Genomic DNA, 23,623 nt, shown 5'->3' on the forward strand with positions numbered 1-23,623 from the left:
AGCTCTATCATTCTTCTCCTTGGCCCTCCTCCGGCTCCTTTGCTCCTCCACTTAATCATTAATCTTTTTGCTTCCATTGTCCCATCTTTTTACCAATGACTTACCATGTGGCCAGAATATCAGCAATACTTACCTGCAGGACGGATGTCCTAGAAGCCGCTGAAGATTGTCGCACAATTACAAGTACATTCATGATGAGCATATGAAAGGCTCATGTATATAATTTCTGTATACATGTAAATATGTATATGTGTCTTCACATTTATGTATTGTTTCTCTTTTTTCACAGCGACATTACGAATAAGACTGACAGGGTCGAAACGTTAAAATTGATATGTGTCGCATATCCCTGCACCTTTTTAGGTCAGCGCTTATGTCTGAATCACCATATGTGAAATAAACTGTTAGCATACCAAAAGGATGGTGTGGTGAATCACTACCTACAGATATTCATTCTGCAGACGGCGCTGGTGATGGAGGAGACGTCAGAACCAGAAGCTCTGGGCGGCGCAGGCTCTGTCCAGCCACTAAGATTAGGGTTGCTTGGACCTGTAGTACCCTCCAGTCTGGCAGTATAGGTGTGTGTGCTGTCCAGCTGGAGTAATCTGCTCTCTGCTTCAGCCAACTGGAAAGCACCGCACCCTACTAAAGCTGGAAGGATATTGCCGGAAGCTGCTAGATACAGCCTTGTTCTCCTCTGGTTCAGTCCTCTGTGCTCAGCTCCCGGCTTGTGTATTTGTTTCCTGTTGTGACCCCGGTCCGTTTACTGACTACTCTTGTGTGATTTTGTATTTTCTCTGCTCTCCTGGTTCTGACCCGGTTACCTGCCTATTCTTCTTCCCATCTCACTCCACAGAACAGCAGGTAACACCGTGGCCCAAGCCTGGGGGTCTCTGTGTAACTCCAGATCCATGTAGAGGGGTTAAAGAATGTTGAGCCAACCAATCCCTGGGCTCTATAAAACAGAGGAGATAGCGCCAAACCTGTTCGTGGTGGCCATCTTTTGCGCTGCCAGGTGACCATGAACAGTGCCCCAATACATTGTGTCTGCAAACTATTCCAGCAAAATCTGCTTTCAAATAGCTAAATGTCGCTCCTTTCCTTCTTAACCTGCCATGTGCTCAGACAGTAGTGTACAACCGTATATAGGGTATTGTGCGATCAAGAGCCACCATGGGCAGCACGGTGGCTCTGTGGTTAGCATTGCAGCCTTAGAAAAATCCGGAATCCCCGGCGAAACGCGCGTCAGGGATGACTCCTGATAGTTTCATCAGACAGTATTATGCCATATTTGACCGCACTATAGAGTGCTGCATAAAACCAGATTTACCCCGTTTTAGCTGTCAGCTCTGTTAGATCTGACAGACTGTTGACATAGTTGAAATTGTCTCTCACGCTGATCATACCCACACACGTGTTGACAGCGTGGGAGAGGCCGATAGTGGCATATGCTAGCCGCATCTGATATCTAAATCGGCAGAAAGCGTGTTGGATCTCCTGCACAACCAGGAGATCGTGACTTAGTTGGATCGCTTGCTTCTCCTGCTGACCATCAATTCTTGTGCAGACAGCGTGAGAGAGACTGTCAGTGGCATAGCTGAGCCGCTTGTGCTCTTAAGCTGGCTAAGTCTGTTATATTGCCGGAGTTATTTCACTGCCGACAGCACGACTGGAGCTGCGAGTGGAATTATTAAGGATCCATTACACAGATTGTGTGACAGGGCAATAGTGTGCCCTGATAACCTCTGTACAAGGGCTCATTACACTTATATCTATCAGACCGGCCACACTTTTGAAGTCACTTTATAATATGGGGAGTGTATCCAACGGGCTAGGAGAATTTTTTACTATTGAATTCACACTGGCAAATTGAGCCTTTATTTAATAAAATCTCTCCTGGCTGAGGATACTATCATAATTCAGCACACCCTTGATATAATCTATGGCATTCATTTTGTAAGCATAAACCCAGCCATTAATTATAAGGGACACTGGACATTTTATTAATAATTTGATTCACCATCTGACTCTATCAGTAATTTAGTGGATCATGACTCCATTTATATAATCATGATCCATTATACATTCCTAATGGGATGTATGATTTACTAGGTTTTAATATTATTATTTAGTAAAGAATTTCACTTTTACTCACAACCTTTTCCCTTTCCTAATTGTTTACTTGTAATTTGGTGGTGTTCACCTTTGTGAGTACTGTCTGATGAGATCAGACAATACTTTGACTATAGAATTGCAGCCTTGCAGCGCTGGGGTCCAGGGTTCAAATCCCACCAATGACAACAAAGGAGTTTGTATGTTCTCCCTGTGTTTGCGTGGGTTTCCTCCAGGTTGTCCGGTTTCCTCCCACACTCCAAAGACATCCTGATAGGGAATTTAGATTGTCAGCCCCAATGAGAACAGTGCCGATAAGGTCTGTAAAGCGCTGTGGAATTAATGACGGTATATAAGCGAGTAAAATAAATAAATAAGCTGGAAAATAATTAGTAAGGTCCATTTGTTTCCTATTATCCTTTGTGAAGAATTCCAAAGTTATCACCACATAAAGTGACACACGTCAGATTTGAAAAATGGGGCCTGATTAGGAACAGAAAACTGTCTGCGGAGTGCGAAGGAACCTGTGAAAAAAAATATTTTTTTTTAATCTATGTTACATCCCCAACAACAACGTATGTATAAGGGGAGAACTCCAACACTAAACCGGAGTTGGACTCATTTATGGTGGACCATTGGAGCTACTATGAGTCCTGACCAGAAGAGTAGAGAAAGTATTAGTGCCCCCATTTCAGGAGAGATTGTGCAGTAATCTGAATTCCTTAGGATCGAAAACATAATGGAATTTATGACATGGAGTGAATCCATGAAACCAGGGCTGGAGCCAACACATCTCCTGCAGGTGTGAATAAATGTATATTACAGCCATCAGCCACGCACAGCTTAGAGATATATCATGGCACAGGTGTAATGTTTTCTGTATAGTTTATCACAATCCTGTTTGAAGTTAGTTGGTTTTAAAATAAAGTGTAAAGTCAGGATAAAGGGAAACTCTGTAGTTATTGTACAGAAATTCACACTGCACATTTAATGCTGTCGATCATAAAAGTGAAGTTTGGCCAGAAAGACTGGACCTGGTCTTGTAGGGACCATATGAGCACATTCAGCAGCACAGAAGGAAGAAAAGGTAGATTCATCCAATAAGATATCAGGGATCTAGGAAGCCAACAGCATCATTACCCTCCGCTTTCTCTTACGGCCCATCATAATATTTTTCTTCAAGTGATTTTCTAACTTGTCAGCATATTCTACGTACGCTGTCACCTGGGCAGGTAACGGTCAGCATCTTCTAATTCCAGGGGGTAGGTGGATCTTTCAGATTGTAAGTTCCATAGAAAAGAGCTTTCACAATTTCCCCAAGTAATTAGAACATTTTTCATATGGAGGCGAATGTTATACTCTAGTGGCAAAATGGCGATCACACGATTGTGATATGGCCGGACTACACCACTGATAAAGCAGCCATAGCTGGTGACAGAGAAGAATCTATGACTTCTCAGCATTTAGTGGCTACTACTCACCTGGGTAGTCATATGTAGGAATCTCCTCTTTACACCGCTCATCACCCCTCACATATGTCTCTGTAGTATTAATATGGGTCAGATCTTCACCCTGAAACAAATATTGTAAAAGTCACAAACAGATGGAGAAGTCACATCTATGATCAGCTCTAATCCTGCCATCTCCACCGTTCTCATTACACAAATATAAAACATATAATACTGGTGGATAAAACAAGACTGAACACAAGACCTTCACAGTCGTCTACACATCATAGGGGAGATCTCATGACACCTTCTCTCCATCTACCTGATGATCCTGAGGAACATTGGGATCTTCTTGTTTACAGTCCTGTGGAAGAAGAGGACGGGGACATCTCTCTGGTGTTGTCCTCTTACTGGATAGATCTGGAGGAAACACATACAGGGACTGAATTCATTCTTTACATACAGATAATATAGGCCGTGTGTATTTAGTCCTGTCTATTACCTGGTGATGTGAGGGGCTGGGGAACCTCCATCATGACGCCCTTGTACAGATCTTTGTGTCCTTCTAAATACTCCCACTCCTCCATGGAGAAATAGACAGCGACATCCTGACACCTTATAGGAACCTGACACATACAATGATACCGTCATCCCCCCGATCCCTCCATAGCGTTACTGTATAATGTCCCAGCATTCCCAGCAGTGTCACCTCTCCAGTCAGCAGCTCAATCATCTTGTAGGTGAATTCTAGGATCTTCTGGTCATTGATGTCCTCATGTATCAGGGGGTGAGATGGAGGCCTCGTGATTGGGCTCAGGGGTCTTCCCCATCCCTCAGACACAGGGTCCTGACAGCGCTCACTAGAGGTCTTCTTCACTACTGTGTAATCTTGGTTATGGAGAGACACATTAATAAATCTCACTCCAGACATTTCCAGAGTCCTCACCTCTCCAGTTCTGTCCATCTGTGATTCCCATAGATAAGAATGATGTAATGTGAAGTCATCAGAATCTCTCACCTCTCCAGTAAGCCGGAAGAGGATCTCTAGGGTGAGGTGTAATATCCTCTCCGCCATCTTGTCTCTGTCCATATCCATCCTTGATGGGTGATTCACAAAAATTCTGTCAATATAGAAGATGTCCACTGATAGGATCTGATATTGTAGTGACCTAAATAGGAAGACAATGAGACGATGGAACATCATAAAGAATTCCGTGTAATAATACAATTACTGGACACAATAAGGGGAAATATATCAGGAGATAGAAGGTGTAGATGTTGTATTCTCTAGTCTTGTATGGATTTGAACATAAGTTGAATTGCAGAAAAAGACATCTCCTCCATGCTCCCAATCACTGGCTAAGTTGACCACTGCTTAGCCAACTGATTAGCGGTAGCTGTAATCACAAGTACGCAGGAAATACAGAGACTGGTGGGGGACCCAAGCAGCAATGGTATTCTTATTAGTTTACAACATTCTGCTTTTTACCCTGTCATGTACTAATGAAACCTATATATTTTAGGCCACAGACAACAAGCAGTTTCTTCCTTGGAGTCTGCAGCTGAATAAGTTTCTCATAGACTTATCTTCCATAACGCTAATTATCGTCTCATTTACTGACACTGGAATAGGCATTAGCAATACTACAGGAGATATTCATTACACGTGACATGAGAAATAACTACTTCATGATGAGGACGACATCTTCTACTATAACTCCAGAAACATATTTGGCCAGAGTCCTTCACTGACTACATCACCACTAGTCATCTATATGAAAGTTTCCCATCTTTCCCCGGCTGTAATCTTTTTATCAAATTAGATCTCATGTATAAAAGTTTGCTTGTAAGAACACCAACACAGGAGTGGTTTAATGCTAATGTCTCCATGTACGGTGGTTTTTTTTTCTGGATAGGTCATAGAAAATATTAAAAATCTCTGAAGTTAATCGCCTCCCTCCTTCCCTCTGTCATCTGCAATCTGAGCTGACACTCTTAGGTGGAAGATTGTACAAATTACACTGGTCAACAAATTGTAACTTTTTTTCTGTTTCCTGTTTTAAAATATGTTGTCTATGTATTTTGAGGCGCTGATTTCAGAAATGTAAATCAGAATTTCTGTAGCATGTACCATTCCCGAGATCTTTTAATTTTACGATTATGATTAGGACAGTACGTAGTGCATAATAAATTGGCACTTATATTAAACTTTTTATTTCAGAAGTGTATTTTTTGTAGAAATAACCAATGGAATTCATAATATGGACTCTCTTTATTATAATATACAGCACTAAGTCCTGTCCAATCATGCATTGCATTAGTTGTGCACTCTCAGGCACGTCCAGACACAACTGTCAGACTTTGGTCTATTTCCAAGTAGCATTATATAATAACAGCAGTAACGACGCTGTAATCTTCATGAGTTTCTTCTGTTTTGAGAAAATTTCATAAAGGAGCAAAACTGTTTAATAAGTAATGAGTTGTAGAATATCGCGTCAATGTCGCAATAGTAATGAGCTCTTTTGTTATATATGTGGAGATTATACCCTTAAAGCCCAGAAAAGGAGTATAACTGCAGTTGTTAAGAAGGCATAGGAGTTATATTTTGGATGCTAAATTGGTGACCAAGACAGAGCAAGGGCTACTCATATATGCTGCTCATCTTGCGCTACGAGTTTGAGGTCTTGGCTGAAGGGTGTGCGACCATAGATGCCGTTTGTCATTCCAATGATCGGGAGGGAGCAGAAGGACCATATAACCGATTGTTACTTCTGCACGATGAATGTATCCGGTTTTTCCTTCTAAGAACAGGAGGTCTATTGAATATCCCAACCTTGCTTCTGCAATTTGACCAGTGGCGCACGATGAAAGTCTGCCAGTTCCAAAACCACCGCCGGTGTGGAGAATAGACGAGGGCGATGAAATGATGGTTGATTCATTAGAGATGGAACCTGCTGCTGATTCAGATTTCGAACCATCAATATCAACTGCTCCACGTTTAATATCTCAAGCAAGACTCAACGATCTGGTCAGAGATTTGGATTTATCAAAGAGTCAGGCAGAACTACTTGGATCAAGGTGGCAAGGGTGGCATCTGTTGCAGCCAGGTACAGAAATTTCAGTATTTTGCAGTCATCATGAAGATTTAACCAAATATTTCAGTCAACCTGACTGTCTCACTTTTTGCAGTGATATTACTGGATTGTTTTCTGTCCTTGGAGTTGACCATGACCCAAGGGAATGGCGACTGTTCATTGATTCATTGGCCTTAAGTTTGAAGGCTGTCTTGCTACACAATGGCAATGTCTACTCTTCGATACCTATCGGACATGTCGATCAGTATGAAGGAGACCTATGAGAATATGCAGATGCACATTCAATACTCAAGGTACAAATGGAATATATGTGGTGATCTCAAGGTAGTTGCAATTTTATTAGGTTTACAGATGGGATACACTAAGTACTGTTGTTTCCTTTGGGAATGGGACAGTCGCGCAGGAGACTCTCATTATATCAGGAAGGACTGGCCACTACGCAATAAATTTATTCCAGGGCAGAAGAATGTTAAACACGAACCATTGGTAAATGAAAAGATGATATTCTTTCCACCTTTGCACATCAAACTGGGATTAATGAAGAACTTTGTCAAAGCAATGAACAAGCAAACTGAAGTCTTTGCTTACTTGCGACAGAAGTTTCCATGCATCAGTGATGCCAAGATAAAAGAGGGTGTTTTCATTGGCCCACAAATCCGAGAGCTAGTAAATGATAGTAAGGCTAAGTGCCCACGATGCAGAAATGCTGCATATTTTTTCCACATCTCCCTGGCAGGAAAAAAGCATGCGGATTTTACATGCGTTTTTCCTGCCAGATAGAAGCGTTTGTTAAGCGTTTTTGCATGCATTTCTGCATGCGGGTTATCAAGCACTTTTCCAAGCGATTTTAGCATCACTTGGAAAAGTGCTTGACAACTTGATCACACTATATAAATCCATGCAACCGGCATGGATTTATATAGTGTGACCAAGTAATAGTTAAAAAAAAAAAAAAAGAATAAGAATGGTAAAAAATAAAAATTATACTTACCTTCCGATGGCCCCCGGTATCCTCAGCGATGCGACCGGTGTGTTGGGCAGCTCGCAATGGTCTAAAAGGACCTTCCATGAGCCGCCCAACACACCGTACGCATCGCTGAGGAGACCGGGGGCCACCGGAAGGCAAGTATAATCTTTATTTTTATTTTAAATTCTTTTTTTCACAGGTACTATGGGTCTGCTTGAAAAACGCATAGTGGGCATGCAGCCTTTCTTTGATGGTCTTCTGCATGGTGCAGAACATGTAGCATGGTCGGCCTTCAAGAATGTCGTTTTCAACTTGCCAAACTATGCTGAACAGCTTGAAAGTTTTCTTCAGGCTTACAAGTCAATGAAATGCAACATATCACTTAAAATACATTTCCTTCATTCACACATTGACTTTTTCCCAACAAACCTAGGCGCTGTAAGTGATGAACATGGTGAAAAGTTTCATCAAGACATTTCCCAGATGGAGAAACGGTACCAGGGGAGGTGGAGTCCCTCGATGCTGGGTGACTATTGTTGGAATCTTGCATGTGAATCATCGGACAGTGATTATAAAGAAAATCAATGGCAAAACATTTTTCAACTTGATCGCTGTTGCTGACTTTTGCATTCGGAATATCACATGCCACTACGAATTTGACAGTATTCAATGCATACATAATTGCATTTTTCTCAGAAATCTTACGTGATAGAGCAATTCTGAAGTTATTTCTCAGCATGACAATTCCGATAATATTCACCCAATTTCATGCCGGAAACAAAAACTTTGTTGAACAGTGTTACCTATAGTGTGAAGTGAACCAGCCTAATCAACATGCAGGCCGTCCCTTGTGAAGTAAGAGGATTAAAGTAAACACCTCACAAGATTTTCCAGTAAGACAAACAGCTGACAGTCTCCAATACTTAGACAAGAAACTAATACCAGTAAGAAATTGAATGTGGCCGAACAGTGAATCAGCTTAATTAACATGCAAGAGCTTCTTATAGGGAAAAGACTATGAGGATGTGTATTGTGCATAGACAAAGAGTGCAGATTAACCTATCTGTTCAGACAGGACAAGGTCTATCAAGGATAAAAGGGATATCTCACACTCTTTAGAAATAGCCATGGTCACCCAGCATACACATTCCTTTCATCAGCACAGCTTCAGCAGTCAGGATGTCTCCGAATGAAAATATAGAATATTGGAATATACATAAATCCAATATTAATGAGAAATACATTTCCAGCACATGGGCTAGCCAGAGAAAAGGATACATATTTTCTCATAACTGTAGCCCCTCTGCCAATGAGCCATAAATGCACAGTGGCCACATGACTGACAACGGCTATGCCATTTTTGGTCTCTAAGTAAAAATAAAATCCTGATGGAAAATATGGTGCCAATCTACAACTTCTGCGATCATCCAGAGAGGCGTTATCACATAAGTTGGGGATTCCATAAAATCATGAAGTGCTGAGACAAGCCCACATCCTGGCCCATGTATGAGAGATACACATCATGTATGCAGGAACCCCCGTTCACGAAACGGCCATTTGAAGTGCTCTCCTTCAGCTAAACTGAATCGTCTCTGCGATCGGTGTAGTAAGTTCTCTTGTTAATCCCTTTTATTTTCTGTAACTGTATATGCTGTAGGTACTGTGGGAGTATTTTATCTAGAGGCTTAATGACCGCGGTCACCGCTACGACCCGGCCTAGCCAATGCTAGCCCCTGTTTCAGCTAGATGTGTGTCCTCGGACACACATTCATACCAACATAGTAATGTAGGTTGAATAAAGACCTACAGTAGGTGCATCCAGTTCAACCTTCCTTATCTTTTTATACATCCTAAAATCTTGCTTGCTTTTGCGGCTGCTGCTTGACATTAAGTACTGCTGCTCAGCTTAATTACAGAATACCCAAGTCCTTTTCCTGTTCTGTAGTCCCAAGTATACTTCCATATAATGTATATGCAGCAATAGGATTACTCCGACCTAGTTGCATTACTCTACATTAAACCTCATCCGCCAAGTGTTAACCCATTCAGTCATCTTATCCAGATCATTCTGCAATATCATAATGTCAAGATCAGATTTTAATATTCTGCATAGTTTGATGTCGTCAGCAAAAACTGACACTTTACTCTCAATCCCATCCCCAAGGTCATTAATAAAGAGGTTAAAAAGAATCGGTCCTAGTACAGATCCCTGCGGCACCCCACTGCTGACTATATCCCAAAATGTAGTACATCCCTCTACACTGTGTTCCAAATTACTATGCAAATAATATTTTTTCAGATTTTCCCAAATTACCTATATGAAGTGCAGTCATTGTAATTTTCCAGTCAAATAACTATTAGAGCACAATTTAAAGGTTTTTGTACAAACTGCCTATGATAACAGTATATTTTTATAAAAATAAAAAACTCAAACTGCACTCAAAATGCATGTTCCAAATTATTATGCACAGCAGAGTTTTCAACCTTTTCATTTTAATAAAGAACAAAAAAAATGGTCATTTTTGCAATTATAAGCATTAGCAGGTTATTACAAACTGAAATCAAACAGTTTTCACCTCAAAACTTTATTCTAGGTGATGTCACATTTGCACATAGGACCCCTTGTTGGAAAGGAGCTTCTGAACTCTCTCGTCCATTGAATTTGTCAGGTTTTGGATGGTTTCTGCTACAATTGTTTTGCATGAGGACAGAATACCCTCCCAGAGCTGTTGCTTAGATGTGAACTGCTTCCCGCCATCATAGACACTCCTTTTGATGATGCTCCAGAGGTTCTCAATGGGGTTAAGGTCAGTGGAGCATGGGGGCCACACCATAAGTTTGTCCCCTTTTATGGCCATAGCAGCCAGAGATGCAGATGTGTTATGTGCAGCATGAGATGGTGCATTATCATGCATGAAAATGATCTTGCTGCGGAATGCACGGTTCTTCTTCTTGAACCATGGCAGGAAGTGCTGTTTGAGAAACTCAACATACATTATGGAGTTCATCTTTACCCCTTCAGGGATCCTAAAGGGACCGACAATCTCTTTCCCCATGATTCCAGCCCAAAACATTACTCCACCTCCTCTTTGTTGGCGCCGTAGCCGTGTTTGCATGGGGTGTCCATCAACCAGCCATCCTGCACTCCATCCATCTGGACCATCGAGCGTTGCACGGCACTCATCGGTGAACAAAACAGTTCGATGGTCCAGATCGATGGAGTGGGCATAAAAGGGGACAAACTTATGGTGTGGCCCCCATGCTCCCCTGACCTCTACCCCATTGAGAACCTCAGGAACATCATCAAAAGGAGTGTCTATGATGGCGGGAGGCAGTTCACATCTAAGCAACAGCTCTGGAGGGTATTTTGTCCTCATGCAAAACAATTGTAGCAGAAACCATCCAAAACCTGACAAATTCAATGGACGAGAGAGTTCAGAAGCTCCTTTCGGACAAGGGGTCCTATGTGCAAATGTAACATCACCTAGAATAAAGTTTTGAGGTGAAAACTGTTTGATTTCAGTTTGTAATAACCTGCTAATGCTTATAATTTCAAAAATTACCATTTTTTTGCTCTTTATTAAAATGAAAAGGTTGAAAACTCTGCTGTGCATAATAATTTGGAACATGCATTTTGAGTGCAGTTTGAGTTTTTTTTTTTTTAAATATACTGTTATCATAGACAGTTTGTACAAAAACCTTTCAATTGTACTCTAATAGTTATTTGACTGGAAAATTACAATGACTGCAATTCATATAGGTAATTTGGGAAAATCTGAGAAAATATTATTTGCATAATAATTTGGAACACAGTGTGTTTGTCACACAGTCATGGCTTTCATCCAGCTAGGTTTCCGTAATACCCAGCACATCGTATTTTGTGACCGATATAAGAGTCTCCAGTTCGTTCATTTTGTTTGCGAGACTTCTTGCATTTGCCAGCAGACATTTATTATTATTAGCACATTTATTACATCTACTCAGCTCCCTACTATCCTTGCATATCCCAGCCCCTCCTAGATCCTCATTGACCCCTACTACCTCACTCCCATCTTGTCCGTGTGCCACAATACACGCTGCCGACCAGAGGCCATCAGATGAAGTCAGCGTACACGTGACTATAGGCGCATGGAAGTGACATCATGCGCTCCCGTCGCTTGCACGCTGAAGCCAGCAACCAGCTCCAGAAAAATATGCAGCGCGACAGAGTGAAGGTGAGTATAACGTGTTGTTTTTTTTAAAAAAACTGTGGGCCATGCACCACCCTACACGCGCGACTGTGGGCCGTGCATTATTCTACAATTATGAGTATAGGCTCCTGTGTGCATTACATTACATGTATGACTATGGGCTGTGCATTATACTATATGGAGGACCATGGGGAGTGCATTATACTGTATGGAGGACCATGGGGAGTGCATTATACTGTATGGAGGACCATGGGGAGTGCATTATACTGTATGGAGGACCATGGGGAGTGCATTGTACTTCTGCTATGGGGTCCCATGACTTCTAAGTTCGCATCTGGTAAGTATAAGGCTATGTGCCCACGATGCAGAAATGCTGCATATTTTTTCCGCTTCTCCCTGGCAGGAAAAACACATGCGGTTTTTACATGCGTTTTTCCTGCCAGGTAGAAGCGTTTGTCAAATGTTTTTGAATGCATTTCTGCATGCGGGTTATCGAGTGCTTTTCCAAGCGATTTTAGCATAACTTGGAAAAGTGCTTGACAACTTGTTCACACAACATAAATCCATGCAACCGACATGGATTAATAGTAGTGTGACCAAGTTAGTTAAAAAAAAAAGAATAAGAATGGTAAAAAATAAAAAAAAGATTATACTTTCCTTCCGATGTACTCCCGGTGTTTTCTCTGCTGCGTCCGGTGTCTTGGGTGGCTCGCGGTGGTGTGAAGGACCTGTGATGACATCATTGAGTCATGTGACAGGTCACATGACTCAATAACGTCATGGCAGGTCCTTCACAACAACGCGACCCATACAGCAGACCAGACGGAGGGGAGAAAACACCGGGAGGACATTGGAAGGTAAGTATAATCTTTATTTTTATTTTAAATTCTTTTTTTATTGGGTTCTATGGCACCTGGTTCTGGAGGAGAGTCTCCTCTCCTCCAGACCTGGGTACCATCCGCAGATTGAACCATGTGATATCCGCAAGTAGATGCAGTGATGCGGATATCAAGCAGTCCAATGCAAATCAATGGCGGCGATTACGCTGCGTGTTCACAAAATTAATGGACATGCTGCGTATTTTTCCGCAATGATAATCCGCAGCATGTGCACAGCACATGCAGATTATCATTGGGGACCATGGGCACGTATTACCAAGCGTTTTTTAAGCGTTTTCGCTGCGGAAATTCCGCGGCAAAAACGCTTGAAAAATGCATAGTGGGCACGCAGCCTAGGGCTGCGTGCCCACGACACGTTTTTGGTGCGTTTTTTGGTGCGGATTTGCAGCGCAGAAACGCTCCAGAAACGCATTGCATACCTTATCCCATGACTTCCTATGACATTCTGCAAGTTCTGTGCACATGGTCAGGATTTTTTCTGCGCGGATTTTACTCGCAGAAAAATTCCTGACATGACCAATTCTTGTGCGTTTCTGCATGCAGATTTGCCTATACAATGCATTGGAAAAAAGCATGGCAAAAACGCGTCAAAAACGCATGTAAAAACAGCATGCGTTTTTCTGCCAAGGAGATGCAGAAATGCTCAGGAAAATTTCTGCTTCATTTCCGCATCGTGGGCACTAAGCCTAAGGGTCCGTGCCCATGATGCGTTTTTCAAGCGTTTATGCTGCGGAATTTTTACACTGTGGGGGCATCATACATCCAGCATAAGGGGCAGAATGGGGGCATTACACTGTGTGGGAGCATCATACATCCTGCATAAGGGGCATAATGGGGGCATTACACTGTGTGGGGGCATCATACATCCTGCATAAGGGGCATAATGGGGGCATTACACTGTGTGGAGGCATCATACATCCTGCATAAGGGGCATAATGGGGGCATTACACTGTGGGGGGCATCATACATCCTGCATAAGGGGCATAATGGGGGCATCATACATAATGCATAAGGGGCATAATGGGGTCATTACACTGTGTGGGGGAACCATACATCCTGCATAAGGGGCATAATGGGGGCATTACACTGTGTGGGGGCATCATACATCCTGCATAAGGGGCATAATGGGGGCATTACACTGTGTGGGGGCATCATACATCCTGCATAAGGGGCATAATGGGGGCATTACACTATGTGGGGGGCATCATACATCCTGTATAAGGGGCATAATGGGGCATTACACTGTGGGGCCAGTAAAGGGGTCCTGTACTATGAGAACAATACGTTTCCTCCCTTCCTGTCTCCATAGTTGCGTCGTATGTATCTATTACAGGAAACAACAAAAACCTTATGATTCTTATAAAGGGGCAACACAAGACCCCAAAAGAGTCTCCGTGCTGAAGGGGTTAATGCCCCCTGCGCCCAGTAATGGGGCCTCCACATACCTCCACCTGCAGAGCCGCCACCACATATATGGCTGCTCTGTGCGCACAGGAGCTGTGATGAGGTCACAGGAGGGGAGGAGTCAGGGGTCACATGATCAGGGGCCTCAGTGGATGCAGGACTCTGCTGTGCTGGTTGTCATGGTACTGGATGAGCTGAAGTTTATGTGTGGGGTCAGGAGGGGTTTCAGGGGCGGAACTACCGCCTGTGCAGCCGGTTCATTGAACGGGGGCCCCGAGGGAGAGGGGGCCCCTCCAGCAGGGCCGCCATCAGGGCATGACTGTCCTGACTCCAGTATGGGGCCCGGCCGGTAGGGGCCCCCTCGGAGCCCCGTTGGGGCCCCCCCTCTTGTGCGTCTCTCTCCTCATGGGGCCCCCGGCCCCATGCTAAGCGCCGGGTCCGGGACGTCTCAGCGCTGCGCTGCGATGCTGCGGCAGCGCCTTCATGATTCCCCTGACTTCCGGTCATGTGACGGCGCCGTCACATGGCCGGAAGTCAGGAGAACCTGGTGTCAGCGATTTGGACAAGCGCCAGGATTCTGCAGGGATCGCATGGGGGTAAGTATAACAAGTTTTATTTTTTTTAAATACAATTAACTAGGAGTGGGGGGGATGAGAGATGCACTATGGGGGGGGGATGAGAGATGCACTATGGGGGGGGATGAGAGATGCACTATGGGGGGGGGATGAGAGATGCACTATGGGGGGAGATGAGAGATGCACTATGGGGGGAGATGAGAGATGCACTATGGGGGGAGATGAGAGATGCACTATGGGGGGAGATGAGAGATGCACTATGGGGGGAGATGAGAGATGCACTATGGTGGGGGGGGTGAGAGATGCACTATGGGGGGGGATGAGAGATGCACTATGGGGGGAGATGAGAGATGCACTATGGTGGGGGGGTGAGAGATGCACTATGGTGGGGGGGGTGAGAGATGCACTATGGGGGGGGGATGAGAGATGCACTATGGGGGGAGATGAGAGATGCACTATGGGGGGAGATGAGAGATGCACTATGGGGGGGGATGAGAGATGCACTATGGTGGGGGGGGTGAGAGATGCACTATGGTGGGGGGGATGAGAGATGCACTATGGTGGGGGGGATGAGAGATGCATTATGGTGGGGGGGATGAGAGATGCACTATGGTGGGAGGGGATGAGAGATGCACTATGGTGGGAGGGGATGAGAGATGCACTATGGTGGGGGGGGGATGAGAGATGCACTATGGGGGGGGTGAGAGATGGACTACGGTGGGGGGATGAGAGATGCACTATGGTGGGGGGATGAGAGATGCACTATGGGGGGAGATGAGAGATGCACATGTGGGGGGGGAGATGAGGGATGCACTATGGTGGGGGGGTGAGAGATGCACTATGGTGGGGGGGGATGAGAGATGCACTATGGTGGGGGGGGTGAGAGATGCACTATGGGGGGGATGAGAGATGCACTATGGTGGGGGGGATGAGAGATGCACTATGGTGGGGGGGATGAGAGATGCACTATGGTGGGGGGGATGAGAGATGCACTATGGGGGGGGATGAGAGATGCACTATGGGGGGGGTGAGAGATGCACATGGGGGGATGAGAGATGCACATGGGGGGATGAGAGATGCACATGGGGGGGGTGAGAGATGCACATGGGGGGGATGAGAGATGCACATGGGGGGGATGAGAGATGCACATGGGGGGGATGAGAGATGCACATGGGGGGATGAGAGATGCACATGGGGGGATGAAAGATGCACGGGGGGGTGAGAGATGCACGGGGGGGGGTGAGAGATGCACGGTGGGGTGAGATGCACGGTGGGGTGAGCTGCACATGGGGGGGTTATGTTTACATAACTTTGTTGCCTTATGAAGAGCAGGGGGGGGCCCCCAAAAATTTCTTGCACAGGGGCCCACTACAGTCTGTGTCCGCCCCTGAGGGGTTTACAGTGTGGATGTAGCGGAGCCGAGCGTGTACGAGGCGTACGGAGCGGAGCCGTGCGTTTACGAGGCGTACGGAGCGGAGCCGCGCGTGTACGAGGCGTACGGAGCGGAGCCGCGTGTGTACGAGGCGTACGGAGCGGAGCCGTGTGTGTACGAGGTGTACGGAGCGGAGCCGAGCGTGTACGAGGCGTGCGGAGCCGCGCTTGTACGAGGCGCACGGAGCGGAGCCGCGCGTGTACGAGGCGCACGGAGCGGAGCCGCGCGTGTACGAGGCGCACGGAGCGGAGCCGCGCGTGTACGAGGCGTACGGAGCGGAGCCGCGCGTGTACGAGGCGTACGGAGCGGAGCCGCGCGTGTACGAGGCGTACGGAGCGGAGCCGCGCGTGTACGAGGCGTACGGAGCGGAGCCGCGCGTGTACGAGGCGTACGGAGCGGAGCCGCGCGTGTACGAGGCGTACGGAGCGGAGCCGCGCGTGTACGAGGCGTACGGAGCGGAGCCGCGCGTGTACGAGGCGTACGGAGCCGCGCTTCTACGAGGCGCACGGAGCGGAGCCGCGCTTGTACGAGGCGCACGGAGCGGAGCCGCGCGTGTACGAGGCGCACGGAGCGGAGCCGCGCTTGTGCGAGGCGTACGGAGCGGAGCCGCGCGTGTACGAGGCGTGCGGAACCGCGCTTGTACGAGGCGCACGGAGCGGAGCCGCGCGTGTACGAGGCGCACGGAGCGGAGCCGAGCTTGTACGAGGCGTACGGAGCGGAGCCGCGCGTGTACGAGGCGTACGGAGCGGAGCTGCGCGTGTACGAGGTGTACGGAGCGCAGCCGCTCGTGTACGAGGTGTACGGAGCGGAGCCGCGCGTGTACGAGGTGTACGGAGCGGAGCCGCGCGTGTACGAGGTGTACGGAGCGGACCCGCGCGTGTACGAGGCGTGCGGAGCCGCGCGTGTACGAGGCGTGCGGAGCCGGGCTTGTACGAGGCGCACGGAGCGGAGCCGCGCTTGTACGAGGCGCGCGGAGCCGAGCTTGTACGAGGCGCACGGAGCGGAGCCGCGCTTGTATGAGGCGTACGCAGCGGAGCCGCGCGTGTACGAGGCGTACGGAGCGGAGCCGCGCGTGCACGAGGCGTACGGAGCGGAGCCGGGCGTGTACGAGGCGTACGGAGCGGAGCCGCGCGTGTACGAGGCGCACGGAGCGGAGCCGCACTTGTGTGAGGCGTACGGAGCGGAGCCGCGCGTGTACGAGGCGTACGGAGCGGAGCCGCGCGTGTACGAGGCGTACGGAGCCGCGCTTGTACGAGGCGCACGGAGCGGAGCCGCGCTTGTACGAGGCGCACGGAGTGGAGCCGCGCGTGTACGAGGCGCACGGAGCGGAGCCGCGCTTGTACGAGGCGCAAGGAGCGGAGCCGCGCTTGTACGAGGCGCAAGGAGCGGAGCCGCACGTGTACGAGGGGTACGGAGCGGAGCCGCGCGTGTACGAGGTGTACGGAGCGGAGCCGCGCGTGTACGAGGCGTACGGAGCGGAGCAGCGCGTGTACGAGGTGTACGGAGCGGAGCCTTGTGTGTACGAGGTGTACGGAATGGAGCCGCGCGTGTACGAGGTGTACGGAGCGGAGCCGCGCGTGTACGAGGTGTACGGAGCGGACCCGCGCGTGTACGAGGCGTGCGGAGCCGGGCTTGTACGAGGCGCACGGAGCGGAGCCGCGCTTGTACGAGGCGCACGGAGCGGAGCCGAGCTTGTACGAGGCGCACGGAGCGGAGCCGCGCTTGTATGAGGCGTACGCAGCGGAGCCGCGCGTGTACGAGGCGTACGGAGCGGAGCCGCGCGTGTACGAGGCGTACGGAGCGGAGCCGGGCGTGTACGAGGCGTACGGAGCGGAGCCGCGCGTGTACGAGGCGCACGGAGCGGAGCCGCACTTGTGCGAGGCGTACGGAGCGGAGCCGCGCGTGTACGAGGCGTACGGAGCGGAGCCGCGCGTGTACGAGGCGTACGGAGCCGCGCTTGTACGAGGCGCACGGAGTGGAGCCGCGCTTGTACGAGGCGCACGGAGCGGAGCCGCGCGTGTACGAGGCGCACGGAGCGGAGCCGCGCTTGTACGAGGCGCAAGGAGTGGAGCCGCGCTTGTACGAGGCGCAAGGAGCGGAGCCGCACGTGTACGAGGGGTACGGAGCGGAGCCGCGCGTGTACGAGGGGTACGGAGCGGAGCCGCGCGTGTACGAGGTGTACGGAGCGGAGCCGCGCGTGTACGAGGTGTACGGAGCGGAGCCGCGCGTGTACGAGGCGTACGGAGCGGAGCAGCGCGTGTACGAGGCGCACGGAGCGGAGCCGCGCATCTACGAGGCGCACGGAGCGGAGCCGCGTGTCTACGAGGCGAGAGGAGCCGCGCGTCTACGAGGCGTACGGAGCGGAGCCTTGTGTGTACGAGGTGTACGGAGCGGAGCCTTGTGTGTACGAGGTGTACGGAACGGAGCCTTGTGTGTACGAGGCGTACGGAGCGGAGCCGCGCGTGTACGAGGCGTACGGAGCGGAGCCGTGCGTGTACGAGGCGTGCGGAGCCGCGCTTGTACGAGGCGCACGGAACGGAGCCGCGCTTGTACGAGGCGCACGTAGCGGAGCCGCGCGTCTACGAGGCGCACGGAGCGGAACCGCGCATCTACGAGGCGCACGGAGCGGAGCCGCGCGTCTACGAGGCGTACGGAGCGGAGCCTTGTGTGTACGAGGTGTAAGGAGCGGAGCCTTGTGTGTACGAGGTGTAAGGAATGGAGCCTTGTGTGTACGAGGTGTAAGGAGCGGAGCCGAGAATGTACGAGGTGTACGGAGCGGAGCCTTGTGTGTACGAGGTGTAAGGAGCGGAGCCGAGCGTGTACGAGGCGTACGGAGCGGAGCCGCGCGTGTACGAGGCGTGCAGAGCCGCGCGTGTACGAGGCGTGCGGAGCCGAGTCGCGCGTGTACGACGCGTACGGAGCGGAGCCGCGCGTGTACGAGACGTACGGAGCGGAGCCGCGCGTGTACGAGGCGTACGGAGCGGAGCCGCCCGTGTACGAGGCGTGCGGAGCCGCGCGTGTACGAGGCGTACGGAGCGGAGCCGCGTGTGTACGAGGCGTATGGAGCGGAGCCGCGTGTGTATGAGGTGTACGGAGCGGAGCCGCGTGTGTACGAGGCGCACGGAGCAGAGCCGCGCTTGTACGAGGCGCACGGAGCGGAGCCGCGCTTGTACGAGGCGCACGGAGCGGAGCCGCGCGTCTACGAGGCGCACGGAGCGGAGCCGCGCTTGTACGAGGCGTACGGAGCGGAGCCTTGTGTGTACGAGGTGTACGGAGCGGAGCCTTTTGTGTACGAGGTGTACGGAACGGAGCCTTGTGTGTACGAGGTGTACGGAACGGAGCCTTGTGTGTACGAGGTGTACGGAGCGGAGCCGCACGTGTACGAGGTGTACAGAGCGGAGCCTTGTGTGTACGAGGTGTACGGAGCGGAGCCGCGCGTGTACGAGGTGTACGGAGCGGAGCCGCGCGTGTACGAGGCGTACGGAGCGGAGTCGCGCGTGTACGAGGCGTACGGAGCGGAGCAGCGCTTGTACGAGGCGCACGGAGCGGAGCCGAGCGTGTACGAGGCGTACGGAGCGGAGCCGCGCGTGTACGAGGCGTACGGAGCGGAGCCGCGCGTGTACGAGGCGTACGGAGCGGAGCCGCGCGTGTACGAGGCGTACGGAGCGGAGCCGCGCGTGTACGAGGCGTACGGAGCGGAGCCGCGCGTGTACGAGGCGTACGGAGCGGAGCCGCGCGTGTACGAGGCGTACGGAGCGGAGCCGCGCTTGTACGAGGCGTACGGAGTGGAGCCGCGCGTGTACGAGGCGTACGGAGCGGAGCCGCGCGTCTACGAGGCGCACGGAGCGGAGCCGCGCGTCTACGAGGCGTACGGAGCGGATCCGCGCTTGTACGAGGCGTACGGAGCGGAGCCTTGTGTGTACGAGGTGTACGGAGCGGAGCCTTGTGTGTACGAGGTGTACGGAACGGAGCCTTGTGTGTACGAGGTGTACGGAGCGGAGCCGCATGTGTACGAGGTGTACGGAGCGGAGCCGCGCGTGTACGAGGCGTGCGGAGCCGCGCTTGTACGAGGCGCACGGAGCGGAGCCGCGCTTGTACGAGGCGCACGGAGCGGAGCCGCGCTTGTACGAGGCGCACGGAGCGCAGCCGCGCGTGTACGAGGCGCACGGAGCGGAGCCGCGCTTGTACGAGGCGTACGGAGCGGAGCCGCGCGTGTACGAGGCGTACGGAGCGGAGCCGCGCGTGTACGAGGCGTACGGAGCGGAGCCGCGCGTGTACGAGCCGTACGGAGCGGAGCCGCGCGTGTACGAGACGTACGGAGCGGAGCCGCGCGTGTACGAGGCGTAGGGAGCGGAGCCGCGCGTGTACGAGGCGTACGGAGCGGAGCCGCGCGTGTACGAGGCGTACGGAGCGGAGCCGCGCGTGTACGAGGTGTACGGAGCGTAGCCTTGTGTGTACGAAGGGTACGGAGCGGAGCCGCGCGTGTACGAGGCGCACGGAGCGGAGCCGCGCTTGTACGAGGCGCACGGAGCGGAGCCGCGCTTGTACGAGGCGCACGGAGCGGAGCCGCACGTGTACGAGGCGCACGGAGCGGAGCCGCGCGTGTACGAGGCGTAGGGAGCGGAGCCGCGCGTGTACGAGGCGTACGGAGCGGAGCCGCGCGTGTACGAGGCGTACGGAGCGGAGCCGCGCGTGTACGAGGCGTACGGAGCGGAACCGCGCGTGTACGAGGCGTACGGAGCGGAGCCGCGCGTGTACGAGGCGTACGGAGCGGAGCCGCGCGTGTACGAGGTGTACGGAGCGGAGCCTTGTGTGTACGAGGCGTACGGAACGGAGCCGCGCGTGTACGAGGCGTACGGAGCGGAGCCGCGCGTGTACGAGGCGTACGGAGCGGAGCCGCGCTTGTACGAGGCGCACTTAGCGGAGCCGCGCGTCTACGAGGCGCACGGAGCGGAGCCGCGCGTCTACGAGGCGTACGGAGCGGAGCCGCGCGTGTACGAGGCGTAGGGAGCGGAGCCGCGCGTGTACGAGGCGTACGGAGCTGAGCCTTATGTGTACGAGGTGTACGGAACGGAGCCGCGCGTGTACGAGGTGTACGGAGCGGAGCAGCGCGTGTACGAGGCGTACGGAGCGGAGCAGCGCGTGTACGAGGCGTATGGAGCGGAGCCGCGCGTATACGAGGCGTACGGAGCTGAGCCGCGCGTGTACGAGGCGTACGGAGCGGAGCCGCGCGTGTACGAGGCGTACGGAGCGGAGCCACGCGTGTACGAGGCGTACGGAGCGGAGCCGCGCGTGTACGAGGCGTACGGAGCGGAGCCTCGCGTGTACGAGGCGTACGGAGCGAGCCGCGCGTGTACGAGGCGTGCGGAGCCGCGCTTGTACAAGGCGCACGGAGCGGAGCCGCGCTTGTACGAGGCGCACGGAGCGGAGCCGCGCGTGTACGAGGCGCACGGAGCGGAGCCGGGCTTGTACGAGGCGTACGGAGCGGAGCCGCGCGTGTACGAGGCGTACGGAGCGGAGCCGCGCGTGTACGAGGCGTATGGAGCGGAGCCGCGCGTGTACGAGGCGCACGGAGCGGAGCCGCGCGTGTACGAGGCGTACGGAGCGGAGCCGCGCGTGTACGAGGCGTGCGGAGCCGCGCTTGTACGAGGCGCACGGAGCGGAGCCGCGCTTGTACGAGGCGCACGGAGCGGAGCCGCGCGTGTACGAGGCGCACGGAGCGGAGCCGCGCGTGTACGAGGCGTACGGAGCGGAGCCGCGCGTGTACGAGGCGTGCGGAGCGGAGCCGCGCTTGTACGAGGCGCACGGAGCGGAGCCGCGCGTGTACGAGGCGCACGGAGCGGAGCCGCGCTTGTGCGAGGCGTACGGAGCGGAGCCGCGCGTGTACGAGGCGTGCGGAACCGCGCTTGTACGAGGCGCACGGAGCGGAGCCGCGCGTGTACGAGGCGCACGGAGCGGGGCCGAGCTTGTACGAGGCGTACCGAGCGGAGCCGCGCGTGTACGAGGCGTACGGAGCGGAGCCGCGCGTGTACGAGGTGTACGGAGCGGAGCTGCGCGTGTACGAGGTGTACGGAACGCAGCCGCGCGTGTACGAAGCGTACGGAGCGGAGCCGCGCTTGTACGAGGCGTACGGAGCGGAGCCGCGCGTGTACGAGGCGTACGGAGCGGAGCCGCGCGTGTACGAGGCGTACGGAGCGGAGCCGCGCGTGTACGAGGCGTACGGAGCGGAGCCGCGCGTGTACGAGGCGTACGGAGCGGAGCCGCGCGTGTACGAGGCGTACGGAGCGGGGCCGCGCGTGTACGAGGCGTACGGAGCGGAGCCGAGCGTGTACGAGGCGTACGGAGCTGAGCCTTATGTGTACGAGGTGTACGGAACGGAGCCGCGCGTGTACGAGGTGTACGGAGCGGAGCAGCGCGTGTACGAGGCGTACGGAGCGGAGCCGCGCGTGTACGAGGCGTACGGAGCAGAGCAGCGCGTGTACGAGGCGTACGGAGCAGAGCCACGCGTGTACGAGGCGTATGGAGCGGAGCCGCGCGTGTACGAGGCGTATGGAGCGGAGCCGCGCTTGTACGAGGCGCACTTAGCGGAGCCGCGCGTCTACGAGGCGCACGGAGCGCAGCCGCGCGTCTACGAGGCGCACGGAGCGGAGCCGCGCTTGTACGAGGCGTACGGAGCGGAGCTTTGTGTGTACGAGGTGTATGGAGCGGAGCCGCGTGTGTACGAGGTGTACGGAGCGGAGCCGCGCGTGTACGAAGCGTACGGAGCGGAGCCGCGCTTGTACGAGGCGTACGGAGCGGAGCCGCACGTGTACGAGGCGTTCGGAGCGGAGCCGCACGTGTACGAGGCGTACGGAGCGGAGCCGCGCGTGTACGAGGCGTACGGAGCGGAGCCGCGCGTGTACGAGGCGTACGGAGCGGGGCCGCGCGTGTACGAGGCGTACGGAGCGGAGCCGAGCGTGTACGAGGCGTACGGAGCGGAGCCGCGCGTGTACGAGGCGTGCGGAACCGTGCTTGTACGAGGCGCACGGAGCGGATCCGCGCTTGTACGAGGCGCACGTAGCGGACCCGCGCGTCTACGAGGCGCACGGAGCGGAGCCGCGCGTCTACGAGGCGTACGGAGCGGAGCCGCGCTTGTACGAGGCGTACGGAGCGGAGCCTTGTGTGTACGAGGTGTACGGAGCGGAGTATTGTGTGTACGAGGTGTACGGAACGGAGCCTTGTGTGTACGAGGTGTACGGAGCGGAGCCGCGCGTGTACGAGGCGTACGGAGCGGAGCCGCGCGTGTACGAGGCGTACGGAGCTGAGCCGCGCGTGTACGAGGCGTACGGAGCGGAGCCGCGCGTGTACGAGGGGAACGGAGCGGAGCCGCGTGTGTACGAGGCGTGCGGAGCCGCGCTTGTACGAGGCGCACGGAGCGGAGCCGCGCTTGTACGAGGCGTACGGAGCGGAGCATTTTGTGTACGAAGTGTACGGAGCGGAGCCTTGTGTGTACGAGGCGTAC

The 23,623-nt window shown here is 52.6% G+C and overlaps 2 protein-coding genes across 2 annotated transcripts in view; one reads left to right on the top strand and one right to left on the bottom strand.

Annotated features, from left to right (window-relative positions):
• LOC141192283 (gastrula zinc finger protein XlCGF66.1-like) overlaps positions 1–23,623 on the top strand; it is a 364,897-nt gene that overhangs the window by 233,730 nt on the left and 107,544 nt on the right. The gene's annotated exons all lie outside the window — the stretch shown is intronic.
• Positions 3,859–4,300, bottom strand: LOC141192279 (zinc finger protein 404-like). The gene is made up of 2 exons (XM_073661773.1): positions 4,063–4,300; positions 3,859–3,980 (listed from the first exon to the last, which is right to left on the bottom strand). Exons 1-2 carry the CDS (start codon positions 4,193–4,195, stop codon positions 3,859–3,861), a joined length of 255 nt encoding a protein of 84 aa, XP_073517874.1. The 5' UTR covers positions 4,196–4,300.

Source organism: Phyllobates terribilis, unplaced genomic scaffold, assembly GCF_046119375.1.
Source record: "Phyllobates terribilis strain yellow unplaced genomic scaffold, ASM4611937v1 Scaffold_56__1_contigs__length_8794411, whole genome shotgun sequence".
Taxonomy (NCBI): Eukaryota; Metazoa; Chordata; class Amphibia; order Anura; family Dendrobatidae; genus Phyllobates; species Phyllobates terribilis.